This window comes from Nannospalax galili, unplaced genomic scaffold (assembly GCF_000622305.1).
Source record: "Nannospalax galili isolate Female #2095 unplaced genomic scaffold, S.galili_v1.0 scaffold307, whole genome shotgun sequence".
NCBI classification, from domain to species: Eukaryota; Metazoa; Chordata; class Mammalia; order Rodentia; family Spalacidae; genus Nannospalax; species Nannospalax galili.
In genome coordinates this window covers 6,492,579-6,511,728 of record NW_008359625.1, presented here as the reverse complement: position 1 = coordinate 6,511,728, position 19,150 = coordinate 6,492,579, and the positions used below count along the sequence as shown (strand labels likewise).

General features: G+C 41.6%; 1 protein-coding gene across 3 annotated transcripts; it reads left to right on the top strand.

Moving 5' to 3' along the window:
* The first annotated feature begins 949 nt into the window (after nt 1-949).
* Mrps33 (mitochondrial ribosomal protein S33) lies at nt 950-11,299 on the top strand. Of its 3 annotated transcripts, none has more exons than XM_008823524.3 (3): nt 950-1,018; nt 6,774-7,015; nt 10,946-11,299. In XM_008823524.3, the coding sequence occupies exons 2-3, from the start codon at nt 6,801-6,803 to the stop codon at nt 11,049-11,051; spliced, it is 321 nt and encodes a 106-aa protein (XP_008821746.1). In that variant the 5' UTR covers nt 950-1,018; nt 6,774-6,800; the 3' UTR covers nt 11,052-11,299. The 3 variants fall into 3 exon arrangements, with proteins under 3 accessions (XP_008821746.1, XP_008821747.1, XP_017651192.1); XM_008823525.3 differs by having other exon boundaries at nt 6,774-6,952; nt 10,946-11,082; XM_017795703.2 differs by lacking the exon at nt 950-1,018 and adding an exon at nt 4,096-4,176.
* Nucleotides 11,300-19,150: the final 7,851 nt, after the last annotated feature.

Here is a 19,150-nt window from a genome sequence, read left to right as displayed (position 1 = left end):
TTCTTGTCCTCTTTCTTTTTTTTTTTTTTGAGACTTTATCACAAAAGTGGGGGCCAGGGTTTCACAATAGCTTGTCCGGTTGTATAAAGAGGAACAGGGATTGGGCTGTCTTTTCTCTTCATTTTGTCTTTTTTGAGACAGGGTTTCCTTGTAGCCCCAGCTATCCTGGAACTCACTATGTAGAACAGGCTGGCCTCGAACTCACAAAGATCCGCCTGCCTCTGCCTCCCAAGAGCTGGGACTACAGGCGTGCGCCACCATGCCCAGCCAATGGGGCTGTCTTTTAGGACCCCTGCCCCACTTCTACTGCTCATGTCCATCTTCTACCTAGGAGGGGAATCCCTGCTTCCTGACCCAGAGAGAAATGGAACTCCAAATACAACCACAACCGGATCCACGACCGAGCAAGGAAAGCCTCTAGCTGTTGATTCTGAATGACGTATTAAAGGATGAGTTGATAAATGGAAGAGGAAAGGAACGACACCCAAGTGCGTCAGACAGACTCCAACCCAATCAAGCAATACCCTTGGGACACATAAGGTCTACGCTGGGTGAAAAGAAAAGGGAAAGAGAAAGGAGGAAAACACTGCATCTCATTATTGTCATTAGTATGGCTTCAGAGGTCATGGACCCAATTCTGCTGCTATTCTCAACAAAATGAAGAGGCGAACCCTCCAGAACCTTCCAGAGAAGCCAAGCCTCCTTCACCCTCGCAAGCCGACCGACTTCCCAGGCTTTCGGCGTAGACGGAGAAGCGGCGCTTTACGCGTAACCGCGACGTGTGAACCCGAAGCCCCGCCCCTAGGAGGGGACGCTAATAGTTCCGAGATACCAGCAGGGCTCCACTCTAGCCGCCAAGCTGCCGGCTCTCTATTGCTCTCTGAAGCGGTCGAGGAGAGCTGGGAGCAGGGACAAAGGGTGGGCCTTCCGCTGTGGGGGGGGCGGGACTTACTGTACTGAGCTTCCGGTACAGGACGGGCCTTCCGGTACCGACAGGGGCGAGCAAGGTCTGGAGCAGGTAAGGCATTGAGGCTGTTGGGGGCCAGTTCTGCGGGTCGAGAACGGCGGTGGCCCTGGAGTCATACGGGTGTCTCGCCTTGTAGGGGTGCCAGGGTGAGAACGAGGCCTTTAGTGGCCCGCGTGGACGTTTCACATGTAGCCCATAAGCACAGCCTAGCAAGCCCAGTACCGTAGCTTGGGGTCGGAGATGAAGATTTTTTACTAGTTTAAAATGCAAAAAGTGGGAGTGGAGAGACGGCTCAGTGGTTAAGACCACTGGCCGCTCCTGCAGAGGACCCGGGTTCGATTCCCAGCACCCACATGGTGGCTGTCTAACTCCAGTTCCAGGCGATCCGACGCCCTCTTCTGGCCTCCCCTGGCATTGCATGACAGGGGTGCACTTACATATATGTAGGGAATACACCCATACACATAAAGTTAATTAAAAAAAAGTTAAATGCTTCAAAAAGACCCCCAAAATGCAAATGGTGATTCTTAAGAACATTTGACACCACTACAGCTTCCATCACGGAGGAGTGCTCAAACCAGACTACAGAAATTATGGGTTGTTCTTGCTGATCTGAATTAAGCTAATGTATATTCAGTGACATTCATGCTCTGTGACCCAGTAAAGCAATCAGATTTAAAAGTACTCTGATTAGGTTGCTTTTCAGTGACAGTGTGTGCATTCCTTTGACCCTGATGGTTATAATGGGCAGGCGCTGTGCCTTCAGGTTTGCACTGTCAACTTCGTGATTCTGGGAGATAGTATGATGGTCTTCATTTAATTGATATGAGAGAGCTAAGGTGAAGAATAAAGACTTAACACGAAAATGACATGGCCTTTTATTTAAAACAAAGACAGGATTCCAAGCAGCTTTTCCACCCCAAAGCTGTTGCTGTCTACTAACCCAATGAGTTGTTTGGTTTGGTTTGGTTTGAGACAGGGTCTCCCTGTACCCTTAGCTGACCTGGAACTTGCTATTTAGACAGACTGGCCTCCATCTCACAGAGATCCACTTGCCCTCTGCCTCCCAGTTGCTGGGATTTAAGGTGAGTACCACCACGCCCAGCTGAACCAGTGGGTTTTGTGGGACTGGAGAAAGCTTTACTCCCGGAAAAACTTAGGCACGCATGTTTCAGCATAAGGCTTTACAGATTCAAAAAGCAGGTGAATCCAGATTAATTAACACACTTTACCTTTAAGAAAGAAAAGGCAAACTTAATCCAAAGCAAATGACTGAAATAATAATCTTTTAAGTAAAAATAAATTAGATTTAGAAGCTGGGGAAATGGCTCAGTGGATAAAGTACTAGCTGATCCAGCATGAGGTCTTGAGTTTGACCTCTAGTACCCATGTTTAAAAAAAGTAAACAGGACTGGTGGCACTTGCTGAGGAGCCAAGACAGGAGGCCCCCTGGGCCACTGGTCAGCCAGCCAGTGAGCTCCAAGTTCAGTGACAAACCCTGTCTTAATAGGGTGGAGGGGCTGAAGAGATGGCTCAACAGTTAAGAGCACTGACTGCTCTTGCAGAGGACCCAGGTTCGATTCCCAGCACCCACTTGGCAGCTACGAACCATCCTTAACTCCAGTTCCAAGGGAATCCTAAGCCCTCTTCTGATCTCTGTGGCATTGCACAATATGGTTGCACTCACATCAGCCAATACACATAAAATAAAAATGATATTTTTTTAAAAAAGAAAAGAATAGGGTGGAGAGAGAGCTGGAGAGATGGCTCAGCAGTTAAGAGCACTTGCTGCTCTTCCAGAGGACCTGAGTTAGGTTCCCAGCACCCACGTGAGGTAGCTCAGAACCACCTGTAACTCCAGTTCCAAGGGATCTGATTCCCTCTTCTGGCCTCCACAGTCCACACATAAATGTGCACACACACATAAATAAAAATAAATTTAAAAAATAAGATGGAGAGCAGTTAGGGAAGACACCTAACGTTGACGTCAGGCTTTCACATGCATGATCATACATGAACATGTGCACACATTTCACTAAGTCACTAAATAAATTGATGTACCAGAAAAACTTGCCCTTTTACCAAAAAAAAAAAAAAAAAAAGCCATGAACATTTTCTTCACATGTGGGCTTAATATGTTCTGCTTGGCATATTTAAGTAATTGTTTTTGCTTCACATATTCAAATCCAAGTATTTTCTCCACAACACTGTAATTTTCTTCCATTCACATTTAAAGCAAAATGACATTTCAAAGGAGTAACCCCTAGAGTGGTTTGATGTCAGAAATCTAATTGATATGTAAATTCTTTGACTTTTAATGTCATTAGCATGTTATATTCTTTTTTCTTTGAGCTATCTGGCTGGCCCTAAATTTCTTTTTTACTTAAAACATGCTCTCTCTGTCTCTCGCTCGCTCGCTCGTTCTTGCTCTCTCTCACACACATACACACAGGGAGTTTATCAATCTTAGGACCAAAAGTTAATAAGAAAGCAATACTTTTTAGCCTTTTGTTGTTGCTGCTGCTGTTTTAAGTTTGCCAGGTGAGTGAGGTGGCTCAGTGGGTAAAGGCAGTTTCTGCCATAGCATGTGTGGGCTCACACACATACATAGACCCACAAAATTAATAAATAAATGTGGTGGGGTTTTTTAACTTTAAAAACAACAACCTTTTTTTAAAAAAGGAAAAAAAAATTTACCATGTTCCTCTGTCATTCTTCATCCCAGTATGTGTCTGTGCTCTGCGGAAGGAGCAGTGGTGTTGGAAATAAGCACTTTCCGTTTCCCTTAGCAAGTGGTTCTTTACTTCTAGTCAAGGACTGTGATGTGAAAAGGTTTATTTGTCATAAAAATTTCAGGACTTGGATTGTTTTCCTTTTTGAAACAGGGTCTCCCTGTAGCCCCAGCTGGCCTGGAACTCACTATGTAGACCAGGCTGGCCTTGAACTCACAGAGATCCACCTGCCTCTGCCTCCCGAGTGCTGGGATTAAAGGCTAGGACTTGGATTTTTAATGTGATCTTTTTATTATATAATCCCAGTTCCCTGCTATATTGCACAGTGGGCACACAGATACCCTAGCATTCTATAATGATTTCAGCTGCTTTTACTGAGTCCCTCACCTTCCTACCTGTCAGGTTACCAAGGTGCTCATCCCTCCTCTGAATGTTGTCATGCTTTGTAAATGAGGATGTCACTCCAGGGAGATACAGGTATTATTGCAGTCAAAATGTCTCTCTCGCTCTCTCTCTCTCCCTCTCTCAAATGAGGACAAGAAATCAACAGGTGTATCTGTGTGGAACACCAAAGGTTTCAAAGACGTTTGGGTTGCATTTCTTCTGTTTTGTTTTTAGTTACCATTTACTGAGTTCTGCTGTCTCAAAATATTCCTTCAAGCTTTCTTTTCAAAGGATGTCAAATTTAGACAGAATAAGTTCAGAATAAACCAGATAATTAAAGATAGCCAGTCTTCAAAGCTAGGTCTCATTATGTGGCCTCTATTTAAAAACAAAGTGATTTAGAATTCAAGGTGTATTTTTCTAAAACACTGTAGTAAAATGATAGTTCTCAGCCTGCTTAAAAGTTATGGGTATATTCTATGTAGAAATTCTGTGCAATTACAGTAGAAATTTATTCTGATGACATAATAGTAATTAAGCAAAAAAAGGCAAAATTAATAGAGAAACCACTTATTATTTCTTAAAAACTGGTGTTTGGTAAAAGATTAAAGATGAAAAAAAGCAAAGGCATATAAAGAAACTTGCTGCTTTTATAGGTGACTTCTGGGCATTTGCAAGGCCTTGAAAGGTTTATGACCCTTGATTTGTTACTATTTTCTTTTTAAACATTAAACCATTCATGACCTTTTTTCCCCTAATAAAAATATAACCTTAGTTCTAACAGCACCAACCCAAACGCACCTGCATTCACATGATTGAACAAGAGTGACAGAGAATAGGTGATCTCCAGATTAAGGGTTAAGGAGACCTTGAATATAACAGTTCACTTACTGACCTTCAGGTGGCACTGTTGGCCCAGCATTGCTTGGTTGCTATTCAGAGTGGTAAATGGTTTGAGGTTAGCCTCTGTTCTGTTAATGAGTGTTGAAATAGGCATCAAGTTTGATTTCTTGCAAGCATTATTTTGAAATTTTATCAAGTGCCCCACACCTAATTTTTCTTTTAGCAGGTATGTGGGAACCTCTTTTCTCAGCAGGTGGCAGTTTTATTGGCATTCTTACTTCCTCCCACACTCATGGCAATTATAGTTTGTGTCCTTTTTTTATATTAATTTAATATAACTATACTTTCCAAGGGTAATGTATAAAAAGTTGAAGAGCTATTTTGGCATCTCCTACAGTTTTTTGGTATAGTTTTCTGTGTTTTGCTGGGGTTTTTTTTGTTTTTTATGCCTTTTTTTTTTTGGTCTTTTTAAGACAGGGTCTCCCTGTAGCCTCAGCTGACCTGAGACTATGTAGACCACGCTGGCCTTGAACTCACAGAAATCCACCTGCCTCTGCCTTCCAAGTGCTGGGACTAAAGGTGTGCGCCACCACGCCCAGCTTTTTTGCTTTTCTGGGGGGGATTTATGTCCTTTTTATGTTTAGAAATTATGGTTCAGCAATTAAGAGCACTTGCTGCTCTTGCAGAGGACCCACATGGCAGCTAACAGCCATCTGTAACTCCATTTCCAGGAAATTCAACACCCCCTTCTCACCTCGGAGAGCATTGCACGCATGTGGTATACCTACCTACATGCAGGCAGAACACTCATACACATTAAAAAGATGTTTTTTATTTGTCTTATTTATATGTTTGTATGAATGTATGCCTTGTCAGGGAGTGGCATGGAGGCCAGAAGAGAGCGTTGAGTTCCCTCAAGCAGGAGGCAAAGGCAGTTATGAGCTGCCCCACATGGGTGCCAAGAACTGAACTCATGTCCTCTGCAAGGGCAGGAAGCACTCTTAAGTGCTGAGTCATCTCCAGCCCCCAGAAACATTCTTGATTTTTACATATCCTTATGTGGTTTTTTATGTCTATCAGCTATAATTTTTGAATATCCTAGTTATCTTTCTTACACATATTTCAACATTCTGTACCTCTGAAGAAAAAGTTACTGCTGACCGCATATGCATTAAGACTGATAACTAACATCATAATTCCTAGGTGATTTTGTTCAGAAATAGCAAATCTTTTGAGCTGTTGAGGCCTATTTGAGCTGTTGAATTTTTATTTGTATAGGACTATCTGTTTTTCCCAAATGGTTCCCAGTTGCTAGGCTGAATTCAATCCGGTAACCTAGAGGCCAGATGACCTCATAACTCATTAGCAGCTCTCAGAGCCATCTGGTCCCCTTGAGGAGAACAGTGTTCAAAGGACTGATAATAAAGACAACAGCGTAATTATTTCCCTGCCGTGATTACACCTTTAGATGGCAAGCAGTCAGCATATTTATTTGCAGATTGCTTAGGTGGTTTTCTAAAGGTATAATAACAGTGCCATGGCAGAATAACTTGTTTCTCTGTCCTCTTCATCGAGCCTGCAAATAAGTAAACTGAATACCAGAAAACAACCTATTGAATCACAAATAGGTCATTGTAGGAAAGTTCAGCAAGGAAATAATTAAAGATTGCAGGTGTGAGGCGTGGAAAGGAAATAGCCATTTGAACTGGATTATTTGTCAACTCCAGGGCATATCCTACCAATAGTGAATACTGGTTTATGGGTAGCTTGCTATATTTTTATTTTCTAAAATTTTTCTAGATAAACTTAGAATTTCTTACACCTGTTTATCTCCTAATTTTCTGTAGGGAATCTTGCCTCTTCCTGCTCAAGAAATGTCTTCGCTTTCAGAATATGCACTGCGCATGTCTCGTCTGAGTGCCCGGCTCTTTGGTGAAGTGGCCAGGCCTACTGATTCTAAATCTATGAAAGTGGTAAACCTGTTCAGTGAGCAGCCCTTGGCCAAGAGGAAGGAAACTCATGACTGGTATCCAAATCACAACATGTATTTTGCACTCATGGGCACACTCCGTTTTCTTGGCCTCTACAGGTGATGAGAAAAAGACATAAAAGGGGCATTGTGAGAGATGGCTTTGGTAGATCAGCAAAGAAAAAAAAAAATACTTTCTCTATTCCTACAGTTTTGTGGTTCTTATGAGAGTCCAGGTAATTAAGAGGTACAATTTGTGGGGGAAAGGCGTCTTTAAAAATAGCCATAATAGGGACTAGAGAGATGGCAGCTAACAACCATCAGTAACTCCAGTTCCAGGAGATCTGATGCTCTCTTCTGACCTCTACAGGCACTGCATGCACGTGATGCCTTTATATATATATGCAGACAAAACACACATAAAAATAAGCATCAATCAAAAAAATGTTTAAATGGCCATACTGAATAAACAAACAATAAAAAATGTGCTTGTTGGAAGGTGTCTTTTTTTTTTTGGTCTTCTTTTGAGACAGGGTCTCCCTGTAGCCCCAGCTGGCCTGGAACTCACTATGTAGACCAGACTGGCCTTGAACTCACAGAGATCCGCCTGCCTCTGCCTCAAGGCTTGTGCCACGACACCCGGTAACATGTCTTAATATATCTAAAACATGACCAGCATTGAATTGTACTAAGCTATAGAGAGGTGTCTAATTATTCATTAATCTAAGAGTGCTCTAAAAAGGATGCAGGGAGGGGAAAAAAAAAAAAAAAAAAAAAAAAAACTGGTCCAAATGCTGAGGAGGAAAACCCTGGAGCACCTCGGGTACCAGGGCTGGTTCTTGGCTCCAGATGAAGAGGCCTGCCCCACACCTGATGGGCCTCCTCTGCTGGTGGCAGTGTGTCAGCATCTCTGCACCTCCCACCTGCCTCTGGCATTTTCATTTTGTGCCTTTTTGACATATTAATTTAGCCTTAATAAATTGTAACTCACTTTGGGGGAAGTTGTGAGTTTTGTTTTGATTTATTGTTTTGTTTGTTGTTTGCTTTGGGGTTTTTTTGAGACAGGAATGCACTACCCCGTGCCTGGCCCTGTAATTCACTTTTAAAGGCAATTTATAATTCACACAACTCTTAACACTGTGTATGTTTGGATAGGTCTAAGAAGTGAATGCTTAGGGCTGTATACCTCTGCAGAAAGAATAAAGTTAAAAATGAAAAACTTTTGAGCCAGGCGTGGTAGCAATGCCTTTAATGCCCTTGGGAGGCAGAGGCAAGAGGATCTTTGAGACTGAGGCCAGCCTGCTCTACATAGCGAGTGCCAGGCCAGCTGGGGCTACAGGGAGACCCTGTCTCAAAAAGACAAAAATAAATAAGATTTTATAAAAAATAAAAAAAGATCAAAGTGGTAAGCCGGATATGGTGGCACATGCCTTTAGTCCCAGCGCTAGGGAGGCAGAGGCAGGCAGATCTCTGTGAGTTCAAGGCCAACCTGGTCTACATAGCAAGTTCCACGTCAGCTGGGGCTACAGGGAGACCCTGTCTCAAAAAGACCAAAAAAAAGAAAAAGATCAAAGTGGTAATCTTTTTTTTTTCATTACCAAACTAATACATGCTCATTATGAAGAATTCAAACAGTTCATAATTATATAACATTGAAATATCTTTAAAATTTAACATGTTTTAATTGGCCTTAACTATTAATTTGGAGCTGTTCATTATAATATAAATTAATGGCACAGCATAATACCTATTCCCAAGAGCTGCAAGTTAGTACTATTAATTTATCCAATGTATTTCTTCAGTACCTTCCATGTGCGGGTACTTAAGATGGACATTAAAGGAACAGCAGGGAACAAAACAGTGGACTGTCTACGTTAATATATTATTAGAGATTATGATGTATGACCTATTTTGAATGTCTGGAATTGCTTGGGACAATCTCCTTTGCCATTTAGTCTGGGCTCAGATAATATAAACTAATTTTATTATGACCTATAATAAAATACCAGAAGCCAGATCTGGAAGGTTATAACCCATAACAAAAATCACATTCAACTATTTTAATATGTCTGTTTGCTGTTGTTCTTCAAATAAATGAAGAACAAAGCCGACTGTCTTTGGAGATGGGGGAAATGCTAAGCACTTAGTTTTCCATGGAAAAGCAAAATTATTTTTATGTATTTAGTCAGTAGTTATGGTAAATGATGCTTCTAATGATAGGCCATCTGTAGCATCAGGCAGGACAAACGTAGGCATCCCTTCCATAAAGAAAATCTGACTCAAAGGCCTGCAGAAGAGTGAGGGACACACAGCCTCCCGAAACACTGATTCTTCCAGTCAACTGGTGCCATGTTACATTATCAGCAGACAAGCCCCCTGCCTTTGTAGGATTCTCTGATTGTGGACAGGAAAAGGGAGGGAAGAGAGAATGGAAAAGTGATGTAATAAACGAATTGCGATATAGTATGTGACAAAGTTGAATGTGCTAGAGGGGAAAGCAGAACTGGCTGAGCAGGATCCAGAGTGCTGACAGGGCCTGTGGTGGGCGGGCAGAGGCTATGTTAACAGCCTTAAACAAGGCAGTCAGGGTCTGCCCCTGGAGGACAGGAGGTTTATACTTAGCCAGAGGCTCCTATGTAGTGTGCAAACCTGGGGAAAAGCTTGTAAGGCAGAGGCAAGAGTGGACAAAGGCTGCTCTTCCTGAGGCAGGAGTATGCCTGCCTGTAGTGACCAGGAGTGGTGCAGGCTAAGGAAACAGTTGGGGGACACAAGGCAGGTCACAAGAGTCTACAAGTGCCATGGTAAAGAACAGGGCTTTTACTCTGGGTGGAAGGGTTTGAACAGCTCATTGACATGATCTGACATATAGATGAATTACTTTGGCTGCTATGCTGAGAATTATTTGGCACTCACAGCTAATCCCAAAGAGGTCTGTGATATATTGTCCATCATGTTCATGAGCTGAAACACCAAGTTCTTTAAACCCAATCTTTTTAAAAATAGCCTTATTGGGCCCAGCAATGCCTTCTTTACATTTAATTCATAAACCATTGTTACTACATTACCCATGAGGAAAGGAAGGTGCAAAGAGAAAGGTAGATCCCTTATTCAAAGTCCCAGAGCCCGCACCTAGTGGAGCTGCAACTTGAACAGGTTCAGATGAGTTCCTCAGCATACACATTTAAGTAATTCCTCGCATAATTTTAAACATCTTAATGCAGCTGTAGCTGTTCAACTTCTACTCCATCTACATGTATACAAAGTTCTGGTTACTGTGAGTTTTATAATGCCTGTTCTTTGATCTGCTTTCCATCTGCTCGAGCTTTTCCCAATAGTCTTTTTATGTGGGGCATCCATTGTCATTAAGGTCACTCCAGGGACCTGCCCATCTTCAGTAGATGCTAATTCCTAAGGTAGCCAGGATCTCTGTGCAGGTACTAAAGATTAAAACTGCCTTTTACTCCTTTCAATACTGACTTTTAAATATTTATCAGTGATGGGTGTTTAGCCTTAATGTAGGGAAATTTGGGGTGGTATAAATCATAGTTACAGAGGCTGACTTCAGTTCTGGCAGTTAACTGCTGATTGTAACATTGTGTTTATGAGAAGACACTCACTTAAAAATTTTTAAACTTAACCAATCTTTTTTGGGGGGGTTGGTTTGGTTTGGTTTTTGTTTCAGGTTGGTTTTTTTTTTTTTTGGTTTTGGGTTTTCTGTTGTTGGGGTTTTTTGTTTTGCTTGTTTTGTTTTGTTTTGAGACAGGGTCTCCCTGTAGCCCAGATGGCCTGGAATTCATGTAGACCAGGCTGGCCTTGGAATCACAAGATCCACCTGCCTCTGCCTCCCAAGTGCTGGGATTAAAGGTGTGCACCATCACGCCTGGCCCTAAACTCAAGCAATCTATATGTTGGGGGCCCCTATACTTTCTTTTCATCAAGTTGAGCATGTGCCCTGAAAAGCCCAGGATCAACAACCTAAGAGGGCAGTGCTAGATTGGTGCTTTTCCAACTTGGTAAAAATAATGGTCATTTTTTTTTCCCTTCATCCAGAGATGAGCATCAAGATTTTAAGGAAGAGCAGAGGCGTCTAAAGAAGCTCCGTGGAAAGGGGAAACCAAAGAAAGGAGAAGGGAAAAGAGCTTCAAAAAGGAAATAGTGTCAGCTCACCAAGAAAGAAAATTTCCTCCTCAGTGACTAAGAGAAGAAAATGTATTTAATTTATTTCTCATTTTAGAGGAATGTGGCCTTCCTCAATGGACATCATCCTAGTATTCAAGTCCAATTCAGTTAAGTTGTGATTGGTTTCTTGAACATATTCCAGTTGTGCAAAAATATTTTGACCTTGGTTTTGTAATCTGAAGTCTACCTAATTCTTAATGAAATGAATAAACTATTGTTTAGTGACTTGTTTGGGTTGGAATGGAATGTCAGGAAGAGGGATAGGGGAACCTCACTAAATGAGTGTCCTGAGCTTTGTTCATTCCCCCGTTGCTTCCCCACCCATCTGGAATCTTTTTCATCTCTGGCCATTCAAGCTTACAAACATTATGGTCTCCTCCACCTATTCTTTTGAGGGCACATAAATGGGATCAGAAGCTTTCTGGGAAAAGGAGTATTGAATGCCTACTGGATACAAGTTACTAGAGCATTGGTAATGTGGCTAACAAGAATAACAGTCTCTTGCTCATGGAGCCTTAAGTCTTATGGAAAAGACAAATGGAATTACGACTAATTGTACTAAATGCTTCAAAGGGGAAAAAATATGTACTTTTTGAGAAGGTGGGTAGGTGGGTAGATGGATGGATAGAGATACTGCCGGAACCACATTAGAAAATTCAGAGGCCATCCAAAAGAAATATTTAAGCTAAAGCCTAAAAGATAAAAAAAGAAAAATCATGAGGAAAAGTATTTGAGGCAGAGAAACTGAAAAGCCTGCAGTAAGAGGAAATTATCAGTTAAAAAAAATGAAAACAGACCAGTGACTGACTCATGATTGACCATAAGGACATAAGGTCAGGCATGCTCTATGACAAAACTTTAGACAAGTTGGGCCTGGTGATACATGGCTGTAACCCCAGCTACTCAATAAGTAAGTTCAAGGCCAGCCTGGGTAACGTACCAAGACCCTGTCTCAAAACAGAAAAGGCAAGATTGTATATGCATGTTGTGACAGTGGTTTTTTTTAACCCACTTTACCTCTCGGTCAAAAGGCAAATACACAAGCAGGAGTAGACTGAGTAGCTAGTGTAGACACAATTTTCTTTCCCAGCAACATTGAATGAATCTTGGACTAGGCAGAACCCCAGTACATATGTTTAGATAAATGTTATTTTTAAACATGCATAATCCAGATGGTATGGCTAGGGCTTATAGCTTGTTTGGGGGAGGGGGTACTTAAAATTGTGTGATTTGTGTCTGATGGGACTGAACTGAACTCAAACAGAAGGCTCAGAACCCATTCATTTAAAGCTTTTTACTGAGCACCTGCCATATGTCTGGCTCATAATAGTTGTGAGGTGTTAGAATGAGTAGATTATGTGAATGAGTGTGTACAAGCTGCTGCTGTTACAAAGTACTGGCAAGATCTCATGCATTTGCTCTGAAAAAGTGCAGCTGAACCAGGTATGGATAGAGGCTGCGGTGGGAAATGGTCACAGCCTGAACCCAGCATAGCTGTGATTGGTCTCCAGTTTTTGAAGAATCCCTGAATATAAGAGGAACTTGGGAGAAATAGTATAATGTATCAGATGCCAACAGCAGAACTCAGTAAGAAAACAATCGGTGTATCAGTTCACTAATGGAAGAGCTTCAACTCGCAGCCCTCAGGCTTCAAGGAAACTTAGCAGTGGCTGATGGGGAAATTCACAAGTAGTCCCCCAGTAGATTAGTGTGCCAGTGCTACATGCTGAAAATTAGAAACAAGCTAGAATTTACTTGTACATAAGCCATACCCTCAAACCAACTGTTGGAGTAAATGTCATGTGACTCAAAACAGCCTCTGCTGAACTGCAGTGGGCCAGCTGGGAGGTGGGGTAAGAAGGAAGAGCTAACCAGATGCTCCAGAAGACCATGCATGTCAGGGTGCCAATGGCCACAGTTCAGATGAGGATAATACAGCCAGGAAAAAAAAAACAAACCTCAAGGTTTACACTAGCCAGATTGTTATAATTAGATTTCTGGATAAAACCTAAACTATTTGTGCTTTCTTTCTAATGTTTGGTGTTTAGTGTGCATGGAGGAATTTGCCCTGGATTTTCGTATGGCATAGTAAAAAGGCTGAGTTTGGGATTCAAAACATTGGAAAGGTTATGATGTTTGCTTACCATAATCCTGCAGTACCTTCTCTGAACCTCTGTAAAATCATCTTACTGGATTACCAAAGCATTAAGGTATTTGTGAAAAGAACTCTACAAACTATAAAGGGAGTTTTGTGTAACTAGCCAGAATTCCTGTTCTTCTGGCAGATTTCTCCAAAGCACTGTTGACAGATACCTCCTAGAAAGATACAGTTCTTAGATCTGGGAGTAAGGCTTAGTAGTAGGTGATTGCCTAGCCTACATGAAATCCTGGGTGTGATCTCCAGACCACAAAAGTTATTTGGTAAATAGAAGTCATAGTTCTCTGCATTGCATGTAGCATGAGAGGTGTGAGACAAGGAAGTAGGGAAGAGATGACTTAAATTATGTAATTGTGAATTATAAAAACTTGTTTTTTAGAAAACCGCATATGCACATGTATACATGTATTTATACTGCATCTTCTAAGACTAAAACAAGATCCATAATTCGACTTCCTCCACTCTCCCTCTTTCCTCACATATTTTTTGCCAAAGCTAAGTTGCATTAGAGATTCAGAGCTAGGAACACACTTCAGGAGCAATAGATAGCATAAACAACTTCCAATCTTCCAATCCTGTCTTCCTGGCCCTTTTATTTAAGTACTCAAAGTTCAGGGGTGGGTGTGGTAGTGCACATCTTTAATCCCAGCACTTAGGAGGCAGAGGCAGATGGATCTCTGTGAGTTCAAGGCCAGCCTGGTTTACATAGTGAGTTCCAGGCCAGCTGGGGCTACGGGGAAACCCTGTCTAAAAAGTTTGAACTAGGATCAGTTTTTAAAAAAAGAAAAAAAAAAGTGATGCAGGGGCTGGAGAGATGGCTCAGCAGTTAAGAAGACTGGTTGTTCTTGCAGAAGACCCAGGTTTGAATCCCAGCACCCACATGGCAGCTAACAACTGTCCATAACTCCAGTCCCAGGGGATCCAACAGCCTCTTCTGACCTCCAAGAGCATTGCACGACAGGGGTGCACTTACCTACATGCAGGCAATACATGCATACACATAAAAAATAAAAAAAAGTGATGCAGTCAGAACAGAAAGAAGAAAAGTAGATGATGAGATAATGGAACATTTATGCTGTACTTAAAACAGGTATGTTCGGGTGACATGGTGACATGTGGGCAGCAAAACAGTGAGGTCGTAAAACTGGGATGAAAGCTGGCCAAGGAACTACCTAGATAGAAATTAAGTTTCTTAGAGCTCTGGCAATAGTACAGGTTCAGATTAAAGTAGAAACTAGAGCCAAGTCATGGATTCAAAGACCTTTTCACTCTACTAGAGGAAACATTTTCCAGGAGAGGATGGATCTCTATGGGGAGCTTTCTGTATTCCTGGAATAGAAGAAATGCATTCCTAAGGTTGCCTCAATAACTGGTGCTCAGGGTGGAGTCTGGCTATCTACCTGTGTCTAACACGCTATCAAGAGATATTGAGGAATATTTGAGTCTGAGAAGTATTAGCTGACAGCAATATTCGGTTTTGTTTTTGAGACTGTCTTTGTAGCCTAGACTGGCCTCTATAGCTGGAAGCAATCCTCCTGCCTCAGCCTTGAGTGCTGGTATTACAAATATAAGTCATACACCCAAGTTCAGCAGTGTTTCTTAACCTTGACTGCATAGCAGAGCCACCTAAGGAGCTTTTTAAAAATATCAACACAAGACTAGGAGATGGGTCAGTGGAGAGTGCTTGTCTAGCATGTGTAAGGTCCTGGATTCAGTCCTTAGCTTTGCAAAGACACACACACACCAAGTGACAAGAGAAAAACCCACAAGGTGAAAGAAAGCCATTTTCTAAATGCCATTGCCTTTGGAATTCCTTTTTCCCTTTTCTGACACTAACTGATCTGGAATGGTATGAAAGGCATCTTTCAGCTTATTCCATGTAGTCAGAGTGGATAACCACAGCTCCAAACAAGCTCGTGTACAAAATGGGGAGAAATAATAAACTTATGGAGCTGTTGTAGAGATTAAGTAGCATAACTTGCAGAAACTGGAGTGCCTAGCAAATGGTAAATATAACTCTCAGACAAAGACCATCGCTATATATATCATCATAAAAAAGCACTAGGGCATGGGGCATAGCTTAGTAGTAGAGCACTTGCTTAGTATGCACAAGGCCCCGGCTTCCAGCCCCAGCACTGCAAAACTAACAAATGAACCAAATACACGCATACACACACACACACACACACAAAGAAAACCTGAGCTCTCCATATTCATTCACGTGATTCTGAGATTGGCAGCCCATGCTCCTTATAGCACTTACCAGTGTTAGGTTTTATGGTTACTTGTAGGTCTTGTGCATGCTATTTGTTTTAAACTGTTCTCTATGCTTGTGAAAAATGCCACATTTCTTGCAGAAGACTGGGTTCGAACCCCAGCATCCACATGGCAGCTAACAACTGTCCGCAACTCCAGTTACAGGAAATCCGATAGCCTCTTCTGTCCTCCAAGGGCATTACACAACATGGGTGCATTTACCTACATGCAGGCAATACATGCATACACATAAAATTAAAATAATAATTTTTTTTTAAGTTTAAAGCAATTTTTAGCCTGATGTGGTGGCACACGCCTTTAATCCCAGCACTTGGGAGGCAAAGGCAGGTGGATTGCTGTGAGTTCAAGGTCAGCCTGGTCTACATAGTGAGTTCCAGGCCAGCTGGGGCTACAGGGAGACCCTGTCTCAAAAAGACCAAAAAAAAAAAAAAAGAAAAGAAAAGAAAAGGAAAATGCCACATGGATCTGGTGATCAAAGGTACTAGCTTTGGAATCAGCAGTTAAATTAAACCTCAGTCTAGGTATTTGTAGCTGTGTGATGTTGGGCACAAGATCTAAGCCTCAGACTCTTTGTCTGTAAAAGGGGGTACTTCTCATGAGATGAGGGAAAGAGTTAATAAGGTAAGACCTACAGTGCACAATGCCCAGGATGTGATCAGTGCTACAAAAATGTTGACACACTTGCATTCATTGTTTTCACTACTTATGGACTCATTCCTATGATGCAAAGCAAATTTCGCTCCTATCTCTAACCCTTTATTTATTAAATATTTGTATTATCTTGTTTGTTACTAGTTTGGTGCTTAATGCACTAGCCAGTCTTTGTGGGTACTCAGACTTTTTAGATTAGCCTGTGTCCTTTCCAAGACTTTCAATATCTCTTCTTCAGAAAGGGATTCATCTGTAGCTAGATGTAGCTCAGAGGGAGAACTGTGTGCTTATCATAAATGAGGCTCTGAGTTCAAGCCCCAAGAAAGGAAGGAAATGGAAGGGAAGGATTTTTTTTTTCAATCTTTTTGAGACAGGGTCTCCCTATAGCCCAGGCTGGCCTTGAACTCACAGAGATCCACCTGCCTCTGCCTCCTGCGTGCTGGAATTAAAGGCATGAGCCATCAACATCCAAGGGAAGGATTTATTAAAGCATTATTTCCAAGCTGTTCCAAGAGACTTTGGAAAAGGGTATTGAAATACTGACCAGCACATCTTGACCTGAGGAACTAAGCGACAGAGAAACTATTAAATAGTGCAGCTTCATTGAATTTAAAGGTTCTCAGCACTCCAGTGTGGCTTGTTTTTTGAGATTTGGAGGGGGCTGTTTTGTTTTGTTTTGAGGCAGGGTCTCATTATGAACTCACTATGTAGCCAAAGCTAACCTTGAACTTCCTATATCCATAAAAATCCAATTAGTGTGGCCTATATGTGCATGGGTCTGGGGCCATTCATTGGAGCATGGGAAACCTACCAGTGGCCATATCCTCAATAAAGAATGAGTCTCCCTCCCCAAGCCATTATCCATTGCCAATAGCTTCCCAGTAAGGTGGGGCCTGGGAGAACACCTCTCGATCAATGCTAGAATTTTGGTTGGCTTGTTCTTGTGCAGGTCTTGTGCAGGTAATCACAGCTGCTACAAGTTCATACAGCATTACTGTGAATACTTTCTACATGTAAAATTAATGTCTATAAACTGATTTCCCATTCGGTTAATTCTAACAGATCATTAGCAGAACAGAGAGAACAAACACCACCAGTTGGAAGCCTCAGGGCCAGCACTGATGTAGACTTTCTGTAGTTTCCCAGAGACATCTCTGGCCTTCAAACTGGAAGGCTCAACTCATGAAGATCTTTTTTTTTTTTTTTTTTGGTCTTTTTGAGACAGGGTCTCCCTGTAGCCCCAGCTGTCTACATAGAACTCACTGTGTAGACCAGGCTGGCCTTGAACTCACAGAGATCTGCCTGCCTCTGACTCCCAAGTGCTGGGATTAAAGGCATGTGCCACCATGCCCAGCTATGAAGATCTTTTTACTTTAAAATTTCATGACACAGGCCTGGAGAACTGGGTCAGTGGTTAAGAGTACTGTCTGCTCTTCCAGAGGACCCAGATTCGGTTCCCAGCATCTACATGGTGGCTAACTCCATAACTCCAGTTCCAGAAGATCTGTTGCCTCTCTGGCCTCCACAGGCATTGTACAAGGGTGCACTTACATATATGCAATCAAAACACTCATACATATAAAATATAAAGAAATAAATAATTTTAAAATTTTCATGATACAAAAAGTCTGAGGAGATCAATTTAAATGGTTCTGACAAAGTCTCGGTATTATGAGCTATGCAGGCTCTAAAGAAGCAGTTTGACTTGTTCATGCGCCTATCAAGCTGGTATTGATGAACTGAGCCCTCCACTCATGCTGCCCTCTGTGCTGTGTTCTATCTGGTGACTAGAGCTCTTAAGGCAGTGAGTGCTGCTCCAAAACAGGGGCAGCATGTGTTGAACTGAATATTCCTGAGCCCTGAATGGGTTGAGAATCTACTGTGTCTGTTGTTTCCAGGTGCTATGAAGGTTATTCCATCTGTATTAGTTGACATTGGTGGCCCAAATATCATTTCTACAGTAACAAAACAAGCAAGAAAAACCTGCATTAACATCACTAAGATGATATTTCTAACATTTTGGAAAAACTGGTTTTCCAGCTTTTGTTAGTTTTGTTCAGTACTTTGACCCTCACAAATGGAACTCTCTCAAGCATTCTGAAAACTGATGATGTGGAAACACTTACTTGACAATCTGAATAACAATGACTAAATGGTCAAACACTAATAGTATGCTGGAGGTGGAAGAAAATGGCTTTGGTGTTCCTTGATTAGAAGATTGATTCCTCTGTGAATTCCTGGACTTAGTCTTTAAGTTGGCATTTTTTTTAAATAGTATCAACATGACTTAGAGAAAATTTAAAAAATTGTTTGGTCTTTTTGAGACTTGCTATGTAGACCAGGATGGCTTTGAACTCACAGAGATCCACCTGCCTATGCCTCCTGAGTGCTGGGATTAAAGACATGTGCCACCAAAGGTCACCAACTCAAAGTAAATATTACTCAAAGTAAATATTACTCAAAGTAAATATTTAATATTTACTTTGAGAAAAGTAAATATTAAATATCTCTTTCAGAAAGATGTTAATTTTGTTTAATGTGTATGCATGTATTGCCTGCATGTTGGTAAGTGCACCCGTGTCATGCAATGCCCATGGAGGTCAGAAGAGGCTGTCAGATACTCTGGGACTGGAGTTACGGAGAGTTGTTAGCTACCATGTGGGTGCTGGGATTTGAACCCAGGTCTTCTGCAAGAATAACCAGTGTTCTTAACCACTGAGTCATCTCTCCAGTCCCAAAATGTTAATTTTTTACATGTAAGTTATATATATTTCTCTATAAGCTTGAGGCCAGCCTGGTCTACATAGTGAGTTCTAGGCTAGCCAGGACTACCAAGTGAGACTTTGTCTCAAAAAAACAAAACAAACAAATCTGCAAGCATGTATACCAAACCATTAATAACATTCATATCCTCTGACCTAGAAATACAACTTAGAACCAAGTCTTGATTTAATACTAATCTTTAACATTTTAAAAAATATTTTATTTAT

Bases quoted from the DNA above. Each gene is read 5' to 3' on its own strand.
- Mrps33 (XM_008823524.3), top strand. From the start codon at position 6,801: ATGTCTTCGCTTTCAGAATATGCACTGCGCATGTCTCGTCTGAGTGCC. The intron at 7,016-10,945 runs GTGATGAGAAAA...CCCTTCATCCAG, and splicing joins CGTTTTCTTGGCCTCTACAG to AGATGAGCATCAAGATTTTA.